General features: G+C 43.1%; 2 protein-coding genes across 2 annotated transcripts; both read right to left on the reverse strand.

The window, feature by feature from the left end:
* fgfbp2b (fibroblast growth factor binding protein 2b) lies at positions 1-1,744 on the reverse strand. The gene is made up of 2 exons (XM_080464639.1): positions 871-1,744; positions 1-705 (listed from the first exon to the last, which is right to left on the reverse strand). Exon 1 carries the CDS (start codon positions 1,642-1,644, stop codon positions 889-891), a length of 756 nt encoding a protein of 251 aa, XP_080320765.1. The 5' UTR covers positions 1,645-1,744; the 3' UTR covers positions 1-705; positions 871-888.
* Positions 1,745-4,453: 2,709 nt separating this feature from the next.
* prom1b (prominin 1 b) lies at positions 4,454-27,386 on the reverse strand. The gene is made up of 28 exons (XM_080463077.1): positions 26,611-27,386; positions 18,795-18,856; positions 18,409-18,435; positions 18,080-18,285; positions 16,452-16,572; positions 16,304-16,367; positions 16,112-16,201; positions 15,592-15,615; positions 15,108-15,325; positions 14,944-15,018; positions 14,780-14,843; positions 14,183-14,342; positions 13,487-13,639; positions 13,060-13,183; positions 12,788-12,891; positions 12,562-12,646; positions 12,329-12,475; positions 11,857-11,928; positions 10,767-10,859; positions 10,027-10,044; positions 9,802-9,855; positions 9,629-9,709; positions 9,431-9,499; positions 8,982-9,071; positions 7,610-7,725; positions 7,337-7,428; positions 5,880-5,911; positions 4,454-5,277 (listed from the first exon to the last, which is right to left on the reverse strand). The coding sequence occupies exons 1-26, from the start codon at positions 26,879-26,881 to the stop codon at positions 7,395-7,397; spliced, it is 2,622 nt and encodes an 873-aa protein (XP_080319203.1). The 5' UTR covers positions 26,882-27,386; the 3' UTR covers positions 4,454-5,277; positions 5,880-5,911; positions 7,337-7,394.

Consider the following 27,386-nt stretch of genomic DNA (forward strand, 5'->3'; position numbering starts at 1 on the left):
CAAGGAGGAAAAGTGATTTCCATCTTCTGACTTCTTCTACTATTTGTGTGTGGCCATGTAAATAAACCCCACCAAATTAATTTCCACACTTCTTCACCCTCCTCACAGACCTCCTCTGTTCCTGCTCAGGGCTCAATTCATTGGCTCATACAAAGAGGTGTTTAGCTCCGCTCAGACACCCTCTGTGACCGAGTCGGTATTATTTTTACTGCAGTCTGGACTCACTGTGACTGTGTCTGCGCCGTAACAACTTCCTCAGCCAGGTAGTGGAGTTGTTGTTACAGCTGGTGATGAAAAGACACAAGGACCCTTTTGAGTGTACGAGGTTTGGTGTCGGCAGAAGAAACACAGGCCAGAAGTCACCACTCTGACTTTTATTCTCTTGATCTTCACATTTTTCTTTGTTGGAATTACTGTTGGTGGAACATTTACATCGACAAGAGGAGGGAATTTTACATCATATACAAACAGAGACACATGCCTGCCACGGTTTGTTTTTTTCTTCTTTTTCTTTGCTGTTTGCTTTTACAGATTTAAAAAAAAAAAAAAAAAGGACATGCACGCTTCCTGACAGCAGGCCGAGTGTTTGGGACTCGGCTGGTAGCATGCGACACTGCAGAGAGTCAGACCGGACCTGAGAGAATGACTCAAACATCCTTTAGAGGTCTTCGATAGACGAGTGGGTCGACGGCTGGTGATTCCAACCTGAAACGAAACAGAAGAAGCACTCAGGACCATATCGCACATACAGGTTTCCGTTCATATCAGCAGCAGGCCATGGACGTTAATATTCTGACACGAAGCTTTAAAGCTGGTGAAATCGTATGCCTGTGGTCAAACTCTCTACGTTTTCACTATTTCATCGCCTACCTGTGTCCGCGGACCGCCTCAGTTTTGGAACCAGCTGATGAAGTAGCTGCAGACGCCGTGGAAGCTCTTCCAGCAGTACTCGTTGGCCATGCGGGAGGCTTTGGAGTCCGGCTGCTCTGTGGGACGAGTAGTGGTCTTGCCAGGCTTGGGGGTGGTTTTCTTGGTCTGAGGTCCCTTGCCTGGCATTGGCTTGACGGGTTGAGACTGAGGCTTTGCTGGTTTAGGAGTGACCACGGGTTTGTTCTGGGCCGGCACCGCCGGCTTTCGTGGATCCTGGACGGGCTTGGAGGGCTTCTGGGTGGTGGTCTTGGGCCAGGCGGCCAGGAAGGTCATCTGAGCGTCGTCGGGGTGTTTCTTGCACATCTGTGGCCGGTAGATCTTAGGTCCCTGGCAGGCGTGACTCAGCTTCCTCATGTCCCACATCATCTGGGTGAAGTAGTGGCGAGGGTTCAGGTTGTAGGCGCGGCACAGGTTGGGTTTGCCCTGGAAATCGCAGTAATAGGAGCGTCCCGGGGTCTGACCTTTGCAGGAGACACGCAGACGAGTATAGTCCCCGACTCCGGAAACCACCATGGTGCACGAGTCCTTGGTCTTGGTGCTGAATCTGATGGGCTCATCCCAGACGCTGCGCTGCTGCTGCTGCTGCTGCTGCTGCTGCTGCTGTTGCTGCTGCTGCTGCTGCCTGTTGTCGTTGCTGTTGTTGTTAGTTTGAGCGTGTGACACACAAACACCTGCTGCCAAGACCAGCAGCAACAATCTCATCCTGGCTCTCATGGTGGCGTCGAGGGTGCGAGGTGATGTCCGTGTCTGATGCCGGGGGTTAAGGTCTTAAGGGGTAAAGACAGAACGCCTGCAAGAGCAAATTTATAAGGCTGACGCGCACAAAGAAGGTATTATTCAGGTAAACCGAAGGAGACGAGCTCCGCCTCCTGTTTTAACCCCTCCCTCACAGCATAAACACACACACACAGACTCAGTGACCACAGTGTGGTGTGCCCAGAAGTCAAAAAGTGACGGCTTCGCTGGCTGAGCTGGTAGAACATAAACTGAGAGAGGAAGAGGGGGAGCTGAGAGAGGCCTGAAGTCGGAGCCACATACATCAAGGCAAATGTTGAAAAGGCTTGCAGGATTATTATATAATCTAACATAGGAGGGTCATTGACCATTGATGAGGAAGCGAACCATAGGAGCTTGGAACCAAACTGCAGGATGAAGTTATTTGCTGAGTTAAGAATGGATCCGTGACCATTTAACAAAAAAATAACTAACTGAAAAAAAAAAGTAAACTTTTGTTGAAGTGGAAGGAAGTTTTTCCTTTTCATCGTCATCTATACTTACTCATCTGAAATGGTTGGGTTTTTCTCCCTAAAGAACCTTGAGATGACGGCTGTATTTGGCGCAATATACTTGAAAATGAACTGTATTGAAATTGAAGCAAAAAAAAAAAAATGAAGACAGTTGCAAAAAATTGCTCTGCTCAGCTTTTGCCTGACCGATTCTTATTTTCATCGTTACTCCTTATTTCTGTAGTGACACAATATGACCAAAAATAACACGAGGTCACCATTAGTTATAGTGTTGCATTTGTAATATTATATTGTTGGTAAAACTATTTTTTGAATTTCGGTGTCCGTAAACGTTCATCCATCTTCTAGACTGCAGGCAGCTGAAGCTGAGGCCATGGGCTTGTAACAGTAAATGAGGGCTCACCTTGTAATAATATGGCTGAGGTGACGCAGCTCCTGACCTTTGTGCCCGACTCGTCACTCATAATGGTAAAGGCCGGTGCAGTGGCTCTCAAAGAGAGGACGGGCCTTGCTGTCACTGAACTGAAAGCATTTAAAACTAATTCAGTCATAGAAAAATGTGCTCATCCAATACAATTCATAGTTTCAGCCTCCACTAATAGGACAAACTTCCACATTTGCAGGTAATAAATGTTTCCCTATTCTTTAGGCCCTCGCTGGGCCTGACTGAGCTCCACAGTGAGTCTCGAACGCTGATCATAAAAACAGACCTGGGCTCTGATGTGGCTGAAATATTCCATGTGAACCAGCGGGTTTGGAAGCAGAAGATGAGTGTGTGTGCAAACGCAAACTCAGTACACTCAGGAAGTTTTATTTTTATAGCCACTAATCTGCCGGGGAAGAGAGACACAGGAAAGCAAAGTAAACATGCCAAATGTATGTGTGTGTACTTATGCTATCTGGAACAGATGCTTTTTTTTCTTCTCTCAATTAAGTGCAGTTCTCCTGTGATAGAATGCCGGAGCATCGCGCCACCTCCGCCCCCTCCAGTCCACTGTCACTTCCTGCAAACCTGCTCGCCTCCAGCCGCTGGCTGTGTGCAGGTATTCAGCTCTGCATATGTTACATGAATGTTCTCTGTGGTTCCAGGTGTGCTGTGTGTGTTGGCAGACCAGCTCTGCTGCACTGGGATCCTTTACATATCTGAGCGCTTGGCTTTATGTGAATCATCATTTTTTTTACCCCCCCCACATGCTCGTTTTGCAGACTTTCAAGCTTAAAGGTACATTTTACGAGTCAGCGGGGATGATTTAGAGTACACAAACAAAAAGGAATTTCCCTTGAGAATATTTCAGCTGTGAATGTATCAATCATCAAACAAACAGAGGCTTGTGGATTGAAAATTTTATTAAGAGATTTGCATCATCACCACAATCTGTACCATTATTTGTGTTCTTCGGACCTCCAACATATCAGAGGCTTCTGGAAAATTAATCTTTGAAACTATAAGCCCTCGCTAATTATCTGAGAGAAACGTCTGTAATTGATAGCTGTCTCAAACTGAAGGCTCAAAGTCTTCATACATTCAGAGTTTGAAGGACGAGTTTGACATTTTGATTAAAACAACCTTTTTTTGTTTCTTTTTTTACCTCTTAAAGATTTGCTGCGATGATAAAATCCTCATGATCAGACAACAGGCGGTTAGTATAGCTTCACACAAAGACTGAAGATGAGAGGAAACTGTTTATCCAGTTTGAATTGAACAGAATGGGCAAAAAAATCCCCCAAATACATTGGTGGTTAAATGGCACAAGAACCGGAAATTCATCCAACACATTGCTTCAGGACATTAAAGTAATGACGACATGCGGTCGTCCTCTCTTCGCATCGCCAGGAAGCTCATAGTCGTGACTTTGGGTGAAAAATCGTGTGAGTCGCCATCGACTTTTCCACGGAAATGCTGTGCACAGGATGGATTATCAAACATTTCATCAAGCTCCACAATAAATATGTCTGGTGATGTCATTTTCACTCACATTCGCAGTGTCAGCATTAATCATCGGAGGCGAGTTTGAGCGCAGAGTTTCATCTATGGAGCACTCCGTGCCGTCGTTTGCAGGATGTCAGGATAAAGTGGTGAACAGAAAAAGATCTGTATGTTGTTCCTGTGATGGATTGTGGAGCTGTTCGGAGTCTATCCTGCCTTTTGCTCATGTCAGCTGGTAGTGATCTTAACGTGGGGGTGAATGAAGCCAGTAGCAAATGTTGTGTACAGCACTCTGTTCTTTTAAAAAAACAAACAAACCAAAAACAAAAAACAAGACAAAACAGCACCACTGGCTTAAGACCTGGGTTTTATTGGGTGGGTAACCACTTTCTGCTTCAGGAACACCACAATGTGCCACAAATGTTCCTGATCACACTTCATTCGAGGACAAACACAGTCATGAGTGCACAGATAAGCGCAGGCCTATTGACTCATTCAGAAACACGTGTGATGGATAGAAACACGATAATTGTGTGAAAGATTCAATGTGCTGGAGATCTTGATTTGCTCTTTTTGCCAAGTTAAAGTAACCGTCTGTTGGGATTTCACAATTCTGATTGTGGTATATTCTGCGAGACAAGAGACCGGCGTGTTTTCCAAAATGTCAAAACAGTTCTGGGAAACTCTACCTGGCTGGAGACGAGCCAAAATGATGCGAAGCTATATCAAAAATATTCACGGCTACGGCTACAAAAACTACATACATGTTATAAAACAAAGATTAACAAAAATATATAAAACTTTCAAAAGTCTTGAAAGTGTAAAAAAAAAATGTACACTTGTGTCACCATGTTTAAACTGACAGTTCAGGTACAAATTTATGCTCTACAGATAAAACGAAGTATACAGGAATGGTGCTTTGACAGTTGATCTTTTACGGCATGAAACACTAGAGAGAGAGAGAGAGAGAGAGAGAAAGAGAGAGAGAGAGAGAGAAAACACTTTGGATGTGTACAGTTGGCCGACGTCAGAGGTCCTTGTTAAAATGTCCAGAAGAATTGATTACTGAGAGGCGGGACGCTCTCAACGCAGAATTCCTGATCCTCGTTGATCTTCCCTTTTTGAGCTCTGAAGTGTTGTGTGATCTGAGCTGGAGGTGAAAGTCCAGTGAGCCTGGAAACGAGAGAAGCCCAGTCAGAGAGACTCCTCTGCGTCTGGACTGAGTTAGAAGTAGCTTTAAGGAAGCCTGACAGATTTTGGAACGTTTGAAGGTGAAACCGTGGCCGACTCTCACCACTCTCACCGATAAACAATACTTTTTAAACAAAACTTTGGGAAAAAAAAAAAAAAGCAGATTTAGATTCTAGTGAGTGTCTTATTTTTTTATGGACGTGTACAAAACTAATTTTGACGACCTCACAGCAAGCAAAAGTCTCTAGTACTGACCTAGTACCTGTACTAGAACTTAAACCGCTGAGATCAACTGCACAGCAGAGGTACAGAAACTCACACTGAGGAAGAGCTATTTATTCAGGAAACCTTTAAAAAAAAAAAAAAGGTAAAACACCTTAATTTAAAAAAAAAATTCAGTACCTCCTTGTACATGATGCAGTGACTTTGTGATGCCGAGGGATGTTGAGCAACCAAACCACGACCGCGGATTGATTACAGTTGTAAAATCAACAAAATACTTTATTTTGTGCTTCATTGCTGCATAACCTGGAACCCAGGTTTAATGTGAAAAAAGTTTGGGCACAATTTAAAAAGGTACTTACCACAAAGGATTCAGTTCCAGTTTTCTTGTCCACTGTGGAAGTAAGAAAACAAAAACAAAATTAGCTCTGAGTTTAAGATTTCACGACAAGTCATCAGACAACAACCAGGAATGTTTTCACAGACGTCTGTGCCACATCTGTTGCTTGTTTGTTGTGGAGAAATCACTGCAGACTCTTAAACCAACATGAAAATATTAACTACAAACCTTCACAGTATCGTCCTTCAGCCTTTAGTTGTGTTTATACAAACTCAGCCTTGCTTTTAATTTATGATCTTTGGCAAGTGACTTTTTAGCTTGTAACACAAGACTTTTAGAGAAACTGGTGACACTTTTTATTCATCAAACAACTAATTAATTCACCCAAAAGACTATTGACACAATTATCAATACTGCAATTAATTATTGACAAACCTATGTATATCAAATTGATCTTTGACTTAATGCTATGTAACTGAGAGTCAGAACAAATCCAACAAGTGAGCGTTTTTCAAGAAGCACAGGTAGAAGTGTGGACTAAGTGACTGGCAGGCCATGATGTCTCTTCCATGTTGTGACACCTCGGATTTATTGCAAAGCTTCCCTCTCCAGCCCGGCTGTGTTGTTTACACAGCACAGACAAGTAAGCAATCTTCCCTCTTGAGGGACAGAATCTCCTGGATGTCAAACGTATCAGAGGTTTGGGCAGATGAAAACACCATCTGTTGATGTCCGACACTGTCGGATGAAGTTGAAGAAGAGGTACTGTGTCCCGGGGGAGGAGGAGATGGTGACAATGAGAAGGAAAGAAAAAGAGACGTCTGTGTGGAGTCGGCCTGATGAGGATTTGATGGTTTCTCTTGATGTGGTTGTTGTATTGTTAGACCAGAGGAGGGTTAGTAATTATTGATCACAAATACCTCGGCGGGAGGAGCACTGCTGCAGGTCACCAGTCGTAGGGGCTCGGGGGAGCAGAGGCCCGAGGGAAGCGGGTCAGGGTGTCACAATAGGGAGAACTAAATATACACACACACAGACACACACACACACACACACACACACACATAGCTGGAGGAATCATTACAAATCACTGTTTGTGGAGAAATACCCTGAGCCTTAGTTTGACCAGCCTGCAGAGTCGAAACACATAAATATCCCTCCACAAATCAACGCGAGCAGAATTCGTTGGGCTCGGCTCGTACCTGGGCGCAGAGAGGTTTCCGTGGTTACCACCGTGATTACCTGTATTAGCCATACTGCAACACAAGAGTGAAGGAGGACTGATGAGAAGGACAATGGGAGGAGTCCAGAGCGACAAGGACGGAGAGATCCGCAGAGAGTGATGCTCGTGAGGTACAATAGGAAGGACAGGATTAAAGGGGAAAGTCCATGCAAAGAGAAAAGAAGCCATGCCGATGACTTCAGATGGAAAAAAGGCGAGAAATGAGTGAAAGAGATCCAAAGCTGAAGGTCTTGTACCAAAAACAGAGTGTGTACGTGGAGGAAGGCGACAAGATGCGTGAACAGCAGGCCGGTGTCAAAGTGCAACAAGCCACGGGTAAGAGCAGGAGCTGGAGGCAAAGAGTGGAAATACCACGAGATGAAGGAGAATCAAAACCCATGAATCGGAGTGATGACAGAGAGAGGGGGAGAAAAGGATTCATTAATTCGGCCTTCATCTACATCAGAGAAGACGGAGAAAAATCAGGAGCAAAACTAACAGGAAGTCCGTGTCTGGATGTTTGGACTTACTCTTCAAAGACGTCCTCTGTGTCCATCCTTCGGAAATACTTGGCCAGTTTGACGGAGAAGATGATGCTGGGGAGGAGAAGGATGCAGCAGGCTCCCAGACCAAACCAGAACGTGTTCTGAAACACAAGTTATCAGCAATCAGTCACTTTTCTCAAGTAAGACCAGATTTATTCCTCTAACTCAACTCTCAAGAACAGATGTTCATGTCTAATATAAGTAGATCATTGTTATGTGACTCATTCATTATTCAGCTGCTCACACTTCAAATCTAAAACATGCAGTTTCTTTCACAGCTTTATTGTTTTCAACCTGTTCTTTTTGCATGGCATTGCCCTGCTATGTATCTGTCAATAAACGTCTTCAATCTGTGCACTTTTATTTTACAACAAAAAGTCAAACTTGACTCTGTAACACAACACAACAGAAGGTGAATAAGTTTTCACAGCTTCTATTTGAACGCTTCTCAGTTAAATTCAGTTTGTCACAGAGAGCAGAGATTTCACAAACTTCACAAAAACTAAGAAATTCTGTGTTTGGTACATTACATTTCATGCACAGCTCTGTCGTTCATCCTACAAATGCATGTGGCAAATGAAAGTAGCACCATGTTAAGGGGAAATAAACTGTCTTCCAGTGGTAAACGACTTGCACAACTTTGACTTGATGCACCGACAAAGTTAATTGATAATGTGAGGTCGTTGTTGGCTGCAGCCCTGCCACACAGTGCTTGCTGCATTTCAGATACACAAAACACAATGAAGAAGATAGGTATTTCACCTACATAAACAATTACTACATGTGCATTACATGTACTCACATGCATGTACGCACGCACGTTCGCACTGAAACATAAATACACACTCAACACACTCAGTACAGTAGCTGCAGGCTTTGCTGGAGCATTCATGTGTGAACTGTTTATAAAGCTCACAGTCGGTGGCTTGTTTGAGCTCACATTAAACTTTTACAGACTCACAGGAATGATATATAACTGATATGTAAATATAAATCTTTACAGCTCCACAGGGTCTTGAGTGTAAACACTGAAGATTATATATGTATGTAACTCTCGGGCCGGCCGCTCAAAACAGACTCTGTCCCATCTCAGTGTGTGCGAGCGGCTTGAGAACATGCTGTTCTCACACGTGTGGCTCCGGTCCCCAACGCCCCCAAAACCCCGGAGCTCCCCGCACCCGTCAAAGAGCCGTTTATGTTTCCATTTAACATCCAGATACATCCAGGCTACATGCAATGCACTGTACGTACAGCTGCACCATGAATCAGAGCCCTTCAGCAGCTTCTGCTTTCGCACGCACGCGCGCACGCACACGCACACACACACACAGGCACAGAAACTACAGCAATGTCTTACCACTGAGTCGATCAAGAAGCCGCATGCTACTATCTCCATGCTGTCCACAATATTGCTGATCGGTTTGCACGGGGCCACCTCTGTAGTTAGCTGAAGAGTTAAACACACACACACACACACACACACACACACACAAATGCACACGCAGAAAATGTCATAAGGATGTCAAATTTCAAAAACCACAACTTTTTGTGACTTGCTGGCCGATCGCCTGATTCGTCCACTAGAATAAGAAGTCTGTTTCGAATCGGGAAAATCTTTAAAGCTCCTGTAATTTACTGAAACATAAACATCTTGTTCAACTCGGCTGAATTAGGTTCAATCACTGGATCAGCCCATTAGAGCGGGCAGCGTGACTACACTGTAAATCATCCGAGTGAACACAGTATGTGTGTTTCCTGTTCTGGAAGTTAGAAAATATAAGAAGGAAAACAGTGAGAAAGACTTACAGAGTTTTTAACCCATGTTGTGTACTGTTTGAAGTACCCAACCAAGCTCTGTACGTAGCCCTTTGTTTCCTACAAACCACACAAAATAAAGAAAGAAAAATGAAGAAGAAGCCTTTGCAAATCCACATTATCAGGTCACATAAACAGAAAGTTGATGCAGTTTTTTTCCTCGTTTTGTTTTATTTGACAGTTGTGTACCTGCTTCACCACATGGGAGGCATTGTTAGTGATGAGGTACTCCGCAGCGTCGATGGCACTCAGAATATTTGTGACCTTGACCTGTAAGAGAGAAAGAAAGTCATCTGAGCAAATAACCCAACAGACTTCCTACTTTCTATTTGTAGCACGGTTTGAATCCGTGTTCTGCTCACCGGTAAGTCGCTGGAGGCCCTCTGCAGCTGTCTGATGCTCTGGTTCAACGTACTCTGTGTGAAAACACAAAAACACCAATAGTTACCAAACAAGAAAAAAGCGTGTCTGTATTTATTGGTTTACAGTTCGTCACGACACGCCACAGCTGTTGGAACATCACAAACCACGTAACTACGACAAAGGAGGACAAAAACCATCATCACAGTGCATCGACAGCGTCTTACCCGCGCCTTGACATATTTCTGTCATCATTTAATGAAAGAAAAGGAGGGGAAAGCAAAGATAGACACACTTTAACACCATTAAACTACAACAAGGTATGAAAACCTTTTTTTAATTGCAAATATGTATTTATGAGTTATCACTGTAGGCAGGGATAAAATCTAAGTCCCCCTCACAGTGATTAAGCTGCTTCTGCAGCAGACAAAACACATCAAATGAAGATATGAAATGTAAAGCAGCGCTGCCAACTCTCAAAGTCTAAAGTATTACGCTGCATGTGTTTTGTACAGTGAAGGCCCACACGAAATAACACGTTTTATTTCGGTATCTGTCTTAATAAAAAAACATTTTGTTGTTATTAGAGTTGTGCAAGTTTAGGAACATTACTTTGAACGTACTTCATCACATTTCTACCATATGAAGTTTTAAAAATCTGTCTTTTTTTGGTATAAATATGACTTTCATACATCAATCATTACTCTTTCTAATAATGATTATTGTAAAGGATTCCAGGACCGCTGCATATATTCTTGTTGTGAATGTGACGTGAGTTTCATTACTTGCCACGTTTGTGCACAGAATTGAATAAATAAACAAAACACTGAGATCTGCATCATGACGGTGGATAGCTTTGCCACTTTGTAGGATTAGTAAATCACCTTTGCTCGCACATGTTTATGATATTCAGGAAGTAAAGGTGTTTAATTGGATCCAGTTTATGTTTGTGTTGTGGGACAATTACCATTGCTTGCTCCAAGGGCACCACCTGCTCCCTGTGAATGTTCCTGATACTGCTGGCATGTCCTCTCAGTGCGTTCTCCAGAGCGCCGCGTGGCTGTGAACAAATCAAGTGAGAACACACTAACATTGGTAAATTTCCTACAATGGTCTCAGAAGAGATTATCAGTCTGTAGGTTCACGGGGAATGAATATGAACTCTAAGACCTGCAGGTCTGTCCTTCCTCAGACGTAGCACAGTCACACAGTAATACCTCTGTACAGGTCCCACGTGTTGTGAAATGGCACAGTTCCTATACCATGCATGTGCCATGAATGTGTGTGTGCATGATTATGGGGTGAATGAGCAGCTTGTTCAGAGCAGCAGAGAGCATGAAGTGCATCGCCTCTTTGGAGAGCCTCCGCCACTATATATCTGGCATCTTTGGTTTTATAAGTTTATGCAGCATCCCTTCAGCTTTCAGTACTTCCATTAATACTGAACGAGTTAGAATTGAGACCGCAAGGAATAAGGGATGCCATAGTTTCTATGATGAATGGAGGGGCAAAGTGCTGTCAGAGTGGAGCACAACTTTACAGAGGACCAAAAAAAAAAGAAAAATCACCTCTTTGTAATCAGATTAGCACTTTAGGGAATCAGAATCAAATTTGACTTTTGCTGGTAATAGACCTGATAAAACTCTTTTTGTATTTCCACATTTGAAAAGTCAAATTTGTAGAATTTACCCACTGAAATAAATGTGTTGCCTCATTTTAAACAGAGTTTGGTATTGTATCATCAACTAAAACTAAATAAAGTCGTGTTTTGGTTACCTTACAATGAGACCTTTATATCTATGTTGGGAGCAAACGTGTCATTTCCTACACAGTAGCTCAAAATAATCAAACCAAACACGGGCTCTAAAGAGGACACTTCACTTTTCCACAACTCTTGTGGATATTGTAGGTTTTATGCGCAGAGGAGAGATGAAGGTGATCAATAAACTCACCGCTCAATGCAAAGACTTCTTCTACAGTGTAACTTTAAACAGCACATCTGCGATAAGTTGTCTCTGAACGTGGTAGCGTGGTGTTTTTGTGTAGATGTTACCCACCAGCTGGTCGGCTTGAGCCTCCAGGTCAGTGCAGAAGGAGAGCAGATCTACTAAAGTGACTCCTTTATTCACCTATAAAAAGGAAGACAAACACAATGACAGGTTTAGATTTTGTTTCATGTTCAGTTGAAGAGATGTTTAGCTTGTCAGTGCTTGATCCCTCACAAAAGTATATGTTAAAAAGCATTTAAATTTTCATTTATATCTGTCCACACGCAGCTATGCCTGACGAATAAATAAAAATGATATTCTCAAAGATTAATCTAGATAATACCTCTGTTCAATCATTTATAAAAATAAAATGTAGCTCATGTTTACTTTCTCATAGTCGCGTTAAGTATAATAAATGACACCCACATGTGAAAACACACACAAAGGTGGACATTGTATGAAAGAAAGCACACTCTGCTCTCCAGCCTGAAAAACCAACAAGAAAAGGGAACCCTGCAGTGGTGATGGGACAGATTACTACCTCAGTAAGGTAAGCCTCGAAGTCGATGTGTCCAATTCCAGAGTTGGCGAAGTTGATGAGGTTGTCTCTGCCGGCCTGCTCCAGCAGCGTGATGTCCTGCAGGTCCACTTGCACATTGTCCAACACTTTGGCCAGATCCCTGTTGTACTGTTGTGAAGCATGCACACAAGGTTAAGCGGCAGGTTGTCATTCCTGTTGTTACGTCAGCGATACGACAGTGCAGTGACACTCACTACAGTCCTGTTGAGGAAGGAGTTGATGTTGAACATGGTCTCCAGCTGCAGGGCGTGATACAGGCCGTTGTTGTCATAGCATTCTCTGTCAAACAAAGATCAAACAAGGAACCAAACATATAAAAAAATAAAAAAAATATGTTACTTCTGCACAGGGACCAAAATGCAAAGATAAAATGTGGTTAAAATGGAGTTTTATGTTCACTCCATGTGCGTGAGCTGTCACCTGTACATGCTGCCCAAAGTCAGGTCAATATTTGGATTCTGGAAAAGCATCCCAGGTAGGAAGTTCTTTTTCTCAGGATGGACCAGGAACGGGGTGTCTATGATCTGCACACACACAAACACACGCACATTCACGTTTTTTCATCAGCACAGAGCAGCAGTGTGGTCTCTTACGCAATGTTATAGCTCAGGCAGAATATGAACAACTCGGAGCAGCAGAGAGGAGAATAAAAATAAAATAACTCAGGAGGGAAAAAAGTTTGTGTTCAGCACCTTGAATAGCTGCCGATTAGCCAGAGGTTCACACACCAGCTTCTCCACATTGCCACCAACAACAAACATGGTGGTGACGATGCCCATCAGCACCCAGGCGAAAATAAATGTGAAGCCAACACCTCTGAAAAGGAAGAGGTGAACAGAGAGGAAGACAAATATTCCATAAACATATCCTCCTTTAGAACATGCTAAACTCAGTAAGACTCAGTGACCTAACATCCTACGAAGGTAACTATAAGTTACGCTGATGAAACATTTCACCTACACATTGTAAACTGTAGCTGGGATGCAAGTTACTTGGCTTTGATAAAAAGGTAACTGGGATCAAAATCATTTTCAGCCATTAAGGAAACATGCTCCAACACGACTAAAAAGCATAAACTCCTTCACAGTCAGGGTTACAGTAGCAGTCGAGGCAACCTACGCCATCAGCAGGTTTCCTCCGGTGTTTGATAGGCAGCCGCGGGTTGTGGGAGTGGCCTGCTTGTCGTAGCCACAGGTGCCACACAGCAGGCCAAGAACGTTGAAAGCCAGGACCAGGACCACCATGCAGAGCACCGCCACACAGCCGACCCACCTGCAGCACAGACACAAAACAGTTTTCACTTGTGACAACAACAGTTATGCTTCTCTGTAATACATACTGTATGTAAGTTCTATCCAATCATCTTTCATATCGCTCTATCCAACTTAGCCAGTCTATAACTGAGCAAACACAGTGAGACAGATAATAACGCACATTAATGTCGAGGGGCACTTTAGAGTGACCAATTGACCTCAAACACATGTTTTTGGATTGTGGCAGGAAACCAGAAGATCTGGAGAAAACCGATGAGGGAGAAATGCAAAATTGGCACAGTAAAGCTCCTGAAAGTCTGAATGTTCTCGCTCTGAGGTGTACTAACCACTGCACCACTGTCCGGACCCACTATACGTCTGTTTTTATTTACAAATACAGCCGGACATCAAAACTATTGATAGCTGTTCAAAACAAGTTAAAAATGGACAATAGTAACATGGAGATTTTGACTTCAATTTTTTTTTCTCGTTTGTGTTTACATAGAAAAGTGGTTTTTATGAGACCGTTATGAAGCCAGTTTAAGTTCACATGGGCACAAACCTGTAGAAATCCATCTGGTCAATCTGTGGGTAAAAGGCCTCCATGCTCTTCTGTCTTTCATTGAGGAAAGTGGTGAAATTGGCCAGAGAGGTTTCCACTGGGAACATCTTGGCGAAGCCGTTTATCTCCGTGCCGACCTTATCCAGCATGCCTTTCACGCCTACACACACACACACACATACATAAAGAGAGTTACAAACCAGAGCACACAAACACAAAACAAAGTGCACAAATTAATTCTTGCTTCATGTTGAACGTGGAAGACAGGATCACAGGGGATAGAGAGAGAGGGGAGGAAAGGGAGTCTAGAGAAACAAATAGGACTTACGAGGCAGAGCTGAGGTTTCATCATGCGAAGGTAAGAGGAGAAAGATTCTATCGTCAGACTCATTTTATTCTCATTTACAAAACACAGCTCAACGGTAATTAGACTACACACACATACACATATATATATACACGTATACACACACACACACACGCAGGTACGCACACACACGCAGGTACGCACACACACGCAGGTACGCACACACACGCAGGTACGCACACACACGCAGGTACGCACACACACGCAGGTACGCACACACACGCAGGTACCTGAAACAATGTTTTTAGTTTGCTCTTTAACCAGTCGTGGCGTGTCATTAAAGGACGAGTATCCCTGGTGATTTAATAAAGAGAGGAAATGAGTGGGGTGAAGAGGGTTCAACAAAAGTTTGTAGTAAAAGATGGACGATGGTGAGCTGGAGTCACACGCTGACCTTCTGCACAATGTTGCTGAGATCTGTTTTCAGGACTGTGTTCACATTGGTCAGAGCATGATTGACATCTGGGAGCTGACAGACAGAAACAGAAGTGAAGTGAAGTATATTTTAACTTAATTCTCACAATCATGAACCTCGTGAGTGGCTGTGTGTTCCATTACGTTGGAGAAGTCAGCGTTGATTCCCAGCTGCGTCAGCGTGGTGCGGATGGCATTGCAGGTGTGGGACACGGCTCCGTTGGTGCAGGCGGGGTCGGACAGCGTGTTGGACAGCGAGGCGCGCTCCCCGGACAAACTGGCCTGAAGCTTCCCCATCCCGTCCTGAAGCACCTCCAGGGAGGAGCTGACGTTCTCCAGCGCCTCTTTGGTCTCCCGCATGGCTAAAAGCAACACACCAAGGATTGAAAGTGAATCCAAGTTCTTCACTTTTTGATAATACCACATCTTCGGGTAGTGCATTATTCACATTTACGTTGATACACCCACTGCAAAATGAATATTTAAAAATATCACACTGATTGAACTCACAACAGGGATACAATCCACAGGGGGCAACCACAACAAAAGTGTGAGTCATATCCAGTTTCTAACACTTTCACTATCACAAAGACGTGGGCACCACTGGGTCCTGATCCGCTCTGTTTACCTTTGATGGAGCTCTCAACTTTTGCTTTAGAAAAAAGGAAATGTCAGGGTTATGATGGAGGAACAGAAGTGAAACCGAGTGAGAACTTTCTCGTGGAGGATCTCTCGTATTGAATAAAGCAATGTGGAGGATAAATATTACCAATACATTTGGCAACAAGTCACTAAATTCACAGTAAGATAAGGAGCAATGCAGCTGTGTCACCCTGATCAGTTTCATTACATTCAAAATCAAACCTTAGTTAAAAATACTTTATTTACTTTAAAGCTACATCTGGATTATTTTCTCTCTGAATGGAACAAATCTTTCTTGTTTGACGTGATTTGAATTTGTCAGATTACACGTACAAAAAGCTTGAAGGAACAAGTACAGAACTTCACAATGTAACAAGAATAATCCTGGCATTGTTGTTTTGATGCAGGAAACAAAACACGTTGGCGTTTAGATGAAATTTGTGACGCTGCGTCTCAACTGTGGAAGATCAATCAAAGTTCATGAACAAATACAGAAAATGCATTACCTCCTGCCATACGCAGAGCGGTGTCCAGCGAAGGAACCACCTCTTTCTCCAGCTGACTGTGAACCCTGCCACCCAACAAAGGTCCGATATCTGTCAAGAGGCAGAGAAAGCTCAGATAGTTTTATGACAAGAGTACGTTTACAATATGTAAAGCAGGAGCATTAGACTGTCAATATACAATAGTCAGCTTACTGTCGAGGTCCGACAGGACTTTGTTCTTTGCAGTGGTGTACTGGGCTGTCAGGTATTCAATTTGCTGCAGGAGAAAGCACACAGTAACATTATATACAGTACACGTTATGAGTATTGTCTGTGTTTCTGTGTGTATTTGATGGCGTACCGCCGGCGTGTTGTTGGCGAAGGTCTTCAGGTCTCTCATGTTGGTATTAATGAGCCGTCGAGTGCCCTTGATCTGGGTGCTGATGTTGTGATTCGCTGCATAGGCGATGAGAACTCCCAAACTGAAAGGAACATTATTCAGGATCAGAAGAGGCATGGTGACAAAGTCCACCAGCAGAGGGCAGCACAGCTACATGAGAGACTCCTGATGGGATGGTTTTTAATACAACTGCTTGTAGATTCATCTGCATCAAACAAACCAAGTGTGATGAGATAGGATGATAGATAACTAAAGCACATAGACAAATCTCAATGTAAATAGGGAGCTGTGAGAAGATTGGTTGGTTAGTACGATGATGCTTTGGCTCAATACTAACTCTTGCTATATTTATAAAACAACCACAACCATTCAGCCTCCTAATTCAGCTGTTCAACTGTAACAAAAGCTTCTTAAACAAAAACCCAAGTAAACTCGGACAGTATATCAGTGAAAGTGGGACAATACCTGCTGCCATAATGACAACAACACCAGGCCAGATATGGATTATACGTCTCCAAATGTCCTCAGAGTGCTGAATGCCTGCATGTATGTGCGTGAACGTGCATGTTTGTGATGTGAAAGGACTCATTCAGACGGAAAGACCTCTCACAGTCAGCCAAGTGATATCAATATCACCACGCTGTCCCCAGTGGATCGTATTTCTGTGAATCTGTCTCCTACTGAACAGTATGGAGGTGCCACGAGTCTGTGCCTCAGCTGAAGAAGTCTAATCTATCCATTTAAAACGTGTTTACAGGTGCAGAGAAGGACTGCTGCGTATGTGTTGGCGTTCTGTAAAGCTTGATGTGACTGAAACACTAATGCTGTAATGTCTTTAAGGGCACAACAGACATATGGCAGGTCTCTACACCCTCATCTGTCTGGGAATACATGAAGAGAGAGAAGGATCTGAACCCGTACACACCCACAGATGGTTCTGTGAGTACTTCTGAAAGGTGCTTGGAAATAACAACAAAGCCGAGCTGTCAGACTGAATGTACAGAGGAGACTTTGATGCTGAATGCTGACTTTTATCAGATTTTTCTTTTGTCAATTGAAAGAAATTGGCAATCAGCACTCTCGCTCCCCAGCGAGGATATCTTCAGCTTGAGTTCAGTATTCTGAGAGTTCTGAATGCAGTTTGCAAGTTCTTCCACAGTTTTGTCCCACACTCCTAAAACATTTGTTTGAGACTCTTATTTGACCGTATGAGTGAGTGTGTGTTTGTTTATTTGTGTCTCTGTCCATTGAGTGATATAACTTTTCCATCATCAAATGGGATCGGCTCCAGTGACACAGAGTTGGATAATGTGACGTCGACGATGTGTGACGACTTTTAGCATCTTTTTTTATTGAAAAAATGATTACTTGGCAGATGACCTGTGGTGTCTGTCGGTATTGGCCACAAACAAAAGTTTTGCACAAGTGCATCACTACTGTACATTTATAGCATCCACTTTTTCAACATAGTGCATAATCCAAACTGGAAAAACTGATATAAACAGCAAACCATCACGGCTGTCTTAATGGCGAAGACGACGCAAATGCTAATCGTGAGAAAAGCTGTCGAGAAGAGGAGGATGACTCACATGATGAAGATGGAGGTGCCGATGAGTGAGGCGGTGTAGAAACCACGTTGACAGTCTGCGTTTTTCCTCTGCCTCTGATGCATCTCCCCTCCACAGTTGTCGCAGCAGCGGCACACGCAGAAGCACATGGCGATGATGGGAGTGAGCACCACAAACACGACGCCGACGCTCGTGCATATGAGGAATCCGGCCTCATAGTGGAGCCACTGCAGGACAACCCCCCCCCCCACCAAATTTTTTTTTAAAAACAATCAATCCACTCATCAGCACCCCTGTATGACATTCAGGACAGAGCAGCGTGGAGACAAACGCTGTTAACAGAAGTTTACCTGAAGCAACAGGACCACATTTTCTGGCTGTGACGCCAAACACGCATTGAAATCCGGAGTGAGAGAAAACAAACACAGACAAAAGAAGGTGAGTGTGACGGCCAAGAGATTAAGAAGAAAGCAGAGCTCCGGTCTCCAAGTGTGATCACAACTTTAAAAAGAAATGGTACAATCCCAGCAAAACCTTTAGATTAGAGGGACACTTGTGTCTTTAATGAAGCAGTAATGTGCCCAATTCAATACAAATAAACTGGGTGTGGTAAAATGTTGTTTTTTTACACAATAACACACTAACATAACCAAACCAGCATTTCAAATTTAAAGTTATCATAAGTGTCATATGAAAAAAAAAGCAGTTTAAGTGTCACTAACATGAAGAGACATACCTTTCTCCATTCTTCTATTTTGATTCCACCCATGTTTTGCTGAATGACTTGAACAATGAGATCTAAAAGTAAAATACACATACACAAATATATTAAACAGTATTTTTTTTAAGTGACTAAAAAGCTTCAAGGAATGTGCAGAAGAAAAATAAATCCGGGAGTCGGGTTCTACATTTTCACAGCAACGATTTTGTAAATTTTGCATTTTTTTATTTTTAGGCGTGACACAAAACTGCAGTGAGACATCGGAACACACATACAATAAAATCATATTTGTTGGTTCAAAGATTAGTAATGACACAGACCATGATTCAGCTTGGGCCTTACTTATGAATCAGAAACTATATTAACTTCCAGGTAAAAACAGGTAAGAGTCTGGCTCGGCTGACTACAAAACACAATAAACTGGCATCCAATTTTTATCAATGGGACTTGATCACTCTTACATTTATCCAGTTTCAGTGTGGATAACTGTCACTATCAGCCGCTTTAATCCTCCCAACCAAGTAATGAACCAAGAATATAAGAAGGAGAAATCACAAATGAAACATACATTTTTTACAGCAGCAACATGTGAAATGCTTTGTTCCGTCCCACCTGTGAATTCCATCTAAAGTCTGAGTGAGTCTTTTGTTCTCCGACAAATTCAAAACCTCTGATGCAGATGAAGATGTTCTCACATGTATCTGATCAAACCTGCAGACACCGTGTTGCTCTTACTGTTTGCACTAACAATAATCACAACTTCAATTGTGCCACATTTATTCACAGAGTACTTCAGCTGGGTCATAATTAGTGACGCTCATAGGGGAAAAGCTAAACAGACTATGGGAAATATTCCTGATCTAATGATCGCCACCAGTTGTTTTCGTTTTTTGGGGGGGGGACACGTTGAGTTAGGGCTGCATAACATTTGACAAATTTATCATTATCGCTATTATTGTTTGCTGCATGTTGACCTGATATCATGCAGCCTCCCTTTGAGTGTTGGCGTTTCCTAAAGGCCACTTCATTCCAGTCCAGCTGTCGGTCTTTACTGTATATAGGTCAGCCAAAGCTAAGCCTACCTGCACACTGACTCACCCACAGTTACTCAGCAGGTAAACACAGACTCCTCCACAAAGACGGGACACTTCCATGTACACACATGAATATTCACACGCATATTTGCAGATACATAAAATGTATAATTAAAATAGCCCTATATGTGAATAGGGTTAAATATGAACGTAGATAAACCTCCTAATTTACAGCTTCACACCCTGCACGCATGAACTTCATTTGAACATTTGGACCTGCTTGATTGACATTACACAAAGAGTATAAACATTTAACTGTGTTTTGTTAATTTTTCACTAGGATGAGCTCTTCAAAGTGACCAAACGCAGAGAAACATTAAAACCTGTACAGTAAATAAATGTCATCTCTAATTTGAAATTAAATAAAAGTCACTCGGTCCCCCGGCTAGCATGAGACTCACAATCTCAGGGTAGTGGGTTCGTGTCCCACGCCAGGCGCCACCTTCCCGTGGGCTCACCACCTGCAGGAAGGTTCTTAAATGGTGCATTGTGATCTGGGTGACAGTACTCAGACTGTCACCCCGGAAACAGATAAGCGGAAGAAAATGAATGAATGAATGAATGAATAAAAGTCACTCAGTATTTGTCCTCAGGTGTGTATCAGCAGGACTTGGTGGTACACAATGACCAGATGGAGGCAGGTTCAGCGTGTGAATGCTGACACAGCTGTCACACAGACACACGTACACGCGCACGTGCACACACACTGTCTGGCTCTGCCTTCTGCTTGCACACCTGCTGACCCTCAGGTGAGGTGACATGGCGCACAGAGGTGAGATGCAACACCGATCAGATTTGTTTCCAACCTTCTGTTTTTATCATGTTTGGTTGGATTTCAATAATTACATCGGTCTTACTCCACGGTGTTTGTGGTCTCTTTATTTCCAGCAAGCATACAGCCTAAACAACCTTATTCACCCGATAATTTCAGCTCCATCATTGGTACGCTGAATAAATCAAGTCCATGTAAACAAACCCAGGAAGTCACATTTTATCCTATGTGGTGAGTGAAAGGAGCAGTGCTTTGGGGTGTCTTTTACAACCATATGGGTAATCCTCTCAACACCATCTTGCTCTCGCTGCAGGGGGGGGGGGGTTACTTGCCTGTTTTCTGACTGCTGCATTTGAGTGAAATCATTGGTGGGTACGATTCCGAAATGTCGGCAGTTCCTGGTAACTTTGCAGATGCAGCATGTGGGAACATCTACGTTGTGTCAATACCACCTGTTGTTGCTCAGGTACTTAGCGTTATCCACGGAGGGCAGTTAAGCTTAGACAGCTTAGTTCAGTGACCCAGTATAAGAGGTAACTACTGCAAATGAAAGGAAGACAGCGGATAAACAACCTTCAGAAAACCGCTTGAAAAAGAACCAAGAGGCCACCGACTCGGATGTCTGCATCGGTGGGCGACTTTATTCTCAGCGGGCAGCTTCTCTGAGAAAAACTAAAGTGCAGTTTTCTTGTTTTTGGTATCTACAGTGATGAAGCACTAAATCTCAGCGAGATTTGCTGAACATTTTCTATCATTGTCAGCTTTTGAATAAATACCAGCTTGGAATGATTAGTATTTCACTTTCACTAAAATATGATTAAAAAAAATTATGAAAACAAAACAATCAAGACGAAACAAACCACAAAAAGCAATGACTCTGCTGCTCACAAATAAATCTGATATAAAGTCCGTGCTCAGTTAATTGTAAATGTAATTAGAGGCTGGTGACCAGAATCTTCCACACTGACCTGTTCTTAGAGATTACTGGAAGGTGTGGCTGTGGCCTTATGCAACACTCCGACCATCACTGCTCTCGTTTTCTCAACATGTTTCATCCTTAAATCGTTGTGATCTCTGTGTTCGGACACAAAAAACAGCTGAAAATCCAGCAGTGCACGCCAACAGTGACAGCGGCGCTGAGCTGAAGTTCTGCAGTTTGTACTGTTTAAATTTCAGAGTTTCAGGAGGCTCATAAGTCTAAAATATAGAAAAAGGTCATCAAACATCATTTTAACGCCTTCTTAGTTTATCTTCTTCTCTGTCCACATTATCTTAGTGTGATCCTCTTAGAAAGGCAACGTCTTGATTCTGACCCAAACTTTGGCAGCAGATGGACACCCATTGTCCATCCATCCATCTTCTATGGGAAAACATTGCCAGTCCACCAAAGGTACGCGCATTGAAATATCTTTTTCAGGGGTCAACAAATCGATTTAGTGGCTCTGGCATGAAGCAGTGCTCCGGTTGGACGTTTCATGCAGTTTGATTATGGGAAACGATGTGATGCCTCCAGCTTTGTTAGCACGATAGCACAAGTGTCACATTTACCAAAGCACAGTTATGTAGTACTTAAGTTACTTTAAACAAGGTAAAAGTGCATTATGTATCACTGTGCATTACACAACACTATAAGTGTAGTGTGTCATGGGTTGGGGAGCTAAAGAAACTTACGGAGCCCACCATGAGCTTGAGTAAAAATACTAAGAGGATTATCCACAGTGTCTTTTTAGGCTTTTACAACAGATATTTTTAATTCAAAGGGAGTAAGTCTTTCCCTTAAATAACCAATGGAAAGATGCTAATACAGTGTCAACTAAAAAAAAAAGAAGAAATAAAACGTAATGCAGGCCAATAGTTTACAACTAGAGATACTTAAATTTGGATAAAGATTGACTTAAAATCTATATACATTCAGGATCATGTTTTTGGAAGCGTCTTAATATAATTTCAGAGGCAGACGTTTTTCCAATCCGTCAGTTAGCAATGACTGCTATGTAGCCGCCAAGCAAACTCTCAGATTAATTCTTTCAAAGTGTATATAAATGAAGTCAGGAGTCCACCAAAGTATATTTTGTTCTTGAAAACATGCAAAACATTTTACATGATAAACGTTGTGTTGTTTTTATTGCTGTACACATAAGCAGAGGCTGTGTCTGTAGCGAAGGATCCAGATATGTGTTTTTTTTTTTTTGTTTGTTTTGTTTGTTTGTTTGTGACTAAATATGACAAACCAGAGTTGATTTTAGGCTGAGCTACAGTAATATAAGACAATTTCTCCCAGATAAACAACTTCCAATCACAGTAATTAAAGGAAGCAGACAAACACCAGGATGATGACCCAGTTCCACTATGCATGTGTTCGGGCCTGTGTGTGTGTGTGTGTGTGTGTGTGTGTGTGTGTGTGTGTGTGTGTGTGTGTGTGTGTGTGTGTGTGTGTGTGTGTGTGTGTGTGTGTGTGTGTGTGTGTCACAATGCCATCTGTAGCCGTGGTGTAGCAGCCCTGTGTTAGCATTAGCCCTGTGGATGCTAATCCTCTAATCCACCCTGTGTGTATCAGGAGGGATAAGACGCGGCCTCCTCGCTCAGGAGACTCACCCAAAATGCTTCTGCACTGTGAAACCTAACACACACAAAAAAAGAGAGCGAGAGAGAGAGAGAGAACGTGCCAACAGCTCAAATGTAAACCAGAAACACAAATCACATAAACAACATTTGACAGTCTACACTGGCTGTGACACCATTAATGTGCATTTTTACTGATTTGACATGAGCACTCACACACCGACTTTTCCTCCGCTCGTCCCACATAAATTTCAGTTCTTGTTTTCTTTACAGCGGCCTCAACTGAACTCGCTCATCCTGTCACCAGTCTGGGCAATAAATTCACTTGATCTCATGGTGATCAGAAAATTGTATATACATAAAATACACTGTGCCAACTTCATGCTTGCTTATTCGTATTTTTGTAAAAGCTGACACGACAGGAAGTCACAAATGTTTTTCATTAGTTTGTAGAAACATTTCAAGAAAGTGGGAAAAAAAACAACCAAATAAAATAGTTACTGTATTAATTTGATCTCAAAGGGTAAAAAAAACAACTTGATCTTGAGAGTAGCTTTTGGTTATTTGTACGATACAAATGTCCATGTGAATATGCTGGTACCAGTGCAAGCAGGTTAAACTTTAGAAAAGAACTACTTTGTGTGACATAAATGTCAGATTATGTATTTTATGTAATTGTCACGTTATCCTTTGCTTTAACAACACGAGGCAGGACTTCTGATCATACCTCTAATCCTTTCTATACCTTCTACTGTATGTTGTGAAATATTTTATCCATTTCCAATCAGTACGACTGGCCAACCTTCTCTCAGCATATAAACCAATAATACTATGAGAAACAACTAAGAAATTAGATATTTAACTCATTAAGTTTCTCATAGAAACCAGTTGAAGATACATATTGTTTCTTCATCTGAGTGTCAAGAAACCAATAAAACTAACTCGAAAGAAAATACGTATTTGACATGCAAATACTATACAAATTCTTCTTACTTTTTCTACAACATTGTCCAGATATGCTAGTGTAAGTGTGATTAAAGCCCGTTAATGCCTTCGGGGCTTTGGGGTAACAAATAAACACAAATACTTAACTTCAACACTGAATAGAAAGGATTAGAGGTATTTGCCGTATCAGCCATGTTGGCTCTTTGGCTGAAGCAAACTGAAAAGCTTCATGTGTATGAAATTAACACATTTTAATGTCTCTATCAAATAAAAATAAAATAAACCTTTATGCCTTTATTTATCGTTTGTGTAACGCAAGGTGTCTTGGGCTGTCCCCTCAAAGTGAGAAGGTCATGGGTTCAAATACTTTTCTGTGTGGCTCCGAGAAAAAACATGGAGGGGCGGTAAATAGGCCCGCCTCAAGGTGTGAATGTCACTGTGTGTGGTTGGATGGATGGATGGATGGATGGATGGATGGATGGATGGATGGATGGATGGATGGATGGATGGATGGATGGATGGATGGATGAACTGCCTTGATTGCATCACTAAAACAATATTCTGCCTAAAGTATGAAGTTCATAGATTTTTTAACTGAACCTATCAACCAAGCTAAATTCTAGTAAATCATTGATCGGCTCATAACTTTCACGTTACAGCTGACTTGATGGAAAGCTTTGACTGAAAGCTCCGCCTGGCTCTACCGCAGCTCCCTAAAACAGCCTCATTAGTCTCATACGGACTCGGGGGAGCTGTCAGTCTAGTTGAAGCCGCGGCCTAACTTCAGCGCCAAACACCTCCAGCAGCTTTTCACGGGGTCATCGATGACTTGGAAGCATGTGTGTTTGATGAAACCTGGATTGTGTTGCACACCTGTGATGCATCGCAGTGATGTGCGTGACACCTGGGAGGTCTCCACCTGTGCGTGTGGACGACGGTGAATCATACCGAGAGGTCCACGGCAGTGGCAGCATATGGTCCACTGGCTTAAGGTATTATGCAGTGATGCAGGTGACAGAGAAAGCCTCCTCTAATCGCTGATCTGCTAATTGATTAGCCAGCCAGCGGCCCTAACCCTGCACACCAAAATGGCAGCAACTTAAAACCTTCAATCCTATTGCTCTGTGTCATCCTCCAACGTGACCACTCATAGTTGTGCATATACAAACAAGTTGCTTCCCGTGTGCGGCAGTTCTTCCCGTCCATCACTGGGTTACTGGACTACACTGTGCGCGCAGCAAGTGCGACATTATCGATCGTGTGACGTGCCACTCGTCATCACCTGTCAATCACCTGCATGTAGCCGAGACCGAAGAAGACCACTCGTGACCTATGACAGCCATTGATCCCATTAATCTCCTCATAACATTGGTTTATGGGATCAACGTCGTCTTGTCATCGCTGCATGCCGTCTTGCTTCGCTCACGTTTCTTTGATGAAAGCAAATCAACCCAAGGCAGTGTTTCATTTCTAAATTAGACATTGACCATTTGTCCCTCAGATAACGAAGACGCAACATTGTGCAAAATGCCTTGTGCCACCGCAGCCCCTGTGAACTTGTGGATATTTCTATGGACTTTGCTATTGAGCTTATGACGTACAAACAGGCCGCCAGGCTCTGTTACTCTCACCGAGTCCTCTGGACAGGTGGCTTCCCCTCTTTGTGACATGTGACCCTCGAGTAAAGGTCCCAGCTTCATAGTGGACACAAGCTGTGAGCAGGTCATGTCCTTTTTTTTTTTCCCCCTCCACCAGACTCATTCAGGTAACAAGAAATATACAGACCCGTCCCCCTCTATTTAACACATCATGTTCATTAAAATAATTCCACCAACTAATAATGGTGCCTCTGGGATACCTCTTGTGGTTGATACATTCCTCTTCTTTTTGAAAGCATTTCAGCAAAAGACTAACATGTGAGACGCTTTAGCCACTGGGGAGATTCTTAGTCAACCAGGTCATGCTTCATAAATTTTACCGTGAAAGCAACTGTATGCATGACCAGCCATCAGCTTCTACACATACTGAAATTTGACAAACATTTCATGATTACATCTGATGAAATCAACTGAAATAAACTGTTTTCATCACAGTTCTTACTTCCAAAGTAAAGCTTTTTTTGCCAGGGAACTTCTTGATAATACCACATTTTGAAGGGAATAATTGAAGTCTATTCTGACATACTGTCACTGTGTTATTCATCAGCCAGCTTCTTTTAATATTCATTTTGGTTGAAATATGGGACAAATATGTAACATTGGCAGATCAAGATTACATTTCTAATCATATTAATTCAATGTGACGGGCATCACACATTCAAATCGCAATAAGGTGTATTTTTATGGCTCTTTGGCTCGTGCGTTCATCAATTTCAGGACTTACATCCAGCAGAGGAATGAGATCTGGGATAATATTCTGGGAATAAGGCAGCAGGGGGTAGGGGGGGGGGTAATCTCACCTTTGGGGAAAGAATTCGGCTGAACCACGTAGAGGAACGCGTGGACCATGTGGAACAGGATCCCTATGGTCCCTGGCTCGTAGTAGGCATGTGTGTCATAAACGGCCGCCGGTACGAAGCCAAAATCCAGCGGCTCCACCGGCGGAGGGGAGCGCTGTCTGCGGGAGTCCGACCGGACCTCAGCCGGCGCCCCTGCCCTCTCCTGCGGCTGCTGCTCGCTGCTTGTGGCCCCCCAGCAGAGCAGCAGGACCAGCCACCTCGTCCACAGCATGGCTGAGGAAAAGTCCAGCCCCGAGGCTGCGAGAAGAGAACGAGTCGGAAAGAAGAGCCCGGGTGTGATGGACGGAGGAGCGCGTGACACCTGTTACCTCCTGGCGGTTTATCCTCACAAAACAATATCCCACAAAAACAAACAAACAAAAAAAAAACCTTTCAAACTTCACAGTCGACAAATGAGCGGCCGTTAGCTCCTGGTTTCCCGGTACGGACTCGTCCCTGACATCTTCCCGGAGCTCTTGAGAGGACCAGCGGCCGAGGATGTGCTTACTCTCCCGGTGTCCCGTACTCACTCTCACCGGCTGCCTGACTGGAGCATAATCTCGCGCGCACTACAGGGGGTGGGGGGGCTCAAGTACGCTCGTGCTCGCTTGAAATCTGCATCTCGCATCTGTGGCGTGCGCGCGGCCCGCAGCCACCTGTCCCGCGTGTGAGTGAGTGTGCGGAGGTCAGCGGCAGCAGCAGGTTCACCTCAGCGGACCCCGCACGCGCCACACTCT

The sequence above is a fragment of the Lipophrys pholis genome (genome assembly GCF_963383615.2).
Source record: "Lipophrys pholis genome assembly, chromosome: 5".
Classification (NCBI taxonomy): Eukaryota; Metazoa; Chordata; class Actinopteri; order Blenniiformes; family Blenniidae; genus Lipophrys; species Lipophrys pholis.

Coding starts and splice junctions, on each gene's coding strand:
- prom1b (XM_080463077.1), bottom strand. CDS start 26,881: ATGCTGTGGACGAGGTGGCTGGTCCTGCTGCTCTGCTGGGGGGCCACA. Junction 18,857..26,610: donor GCCGAATTCTTTCCCCAAAG/GTGAGATTACCC, acceptor TTTTACTTTTAG/ATCTCATTGTTCAAGTCATT. Junction 16,202..16,303: donor AGTCCTGTCGGACCTCGACA/GTAAGCTGACTA, acceptor GCCTCTTGACAG/ATATCGGACCTTTGTTGGGT.
- fgfbp2b (XM_080464639.1), bottom strand. CDS start 1,644: ATGAGAGCCAGGATGAGATTGTTGCTGCTGGTCTTGGCAGCAGGTGTT.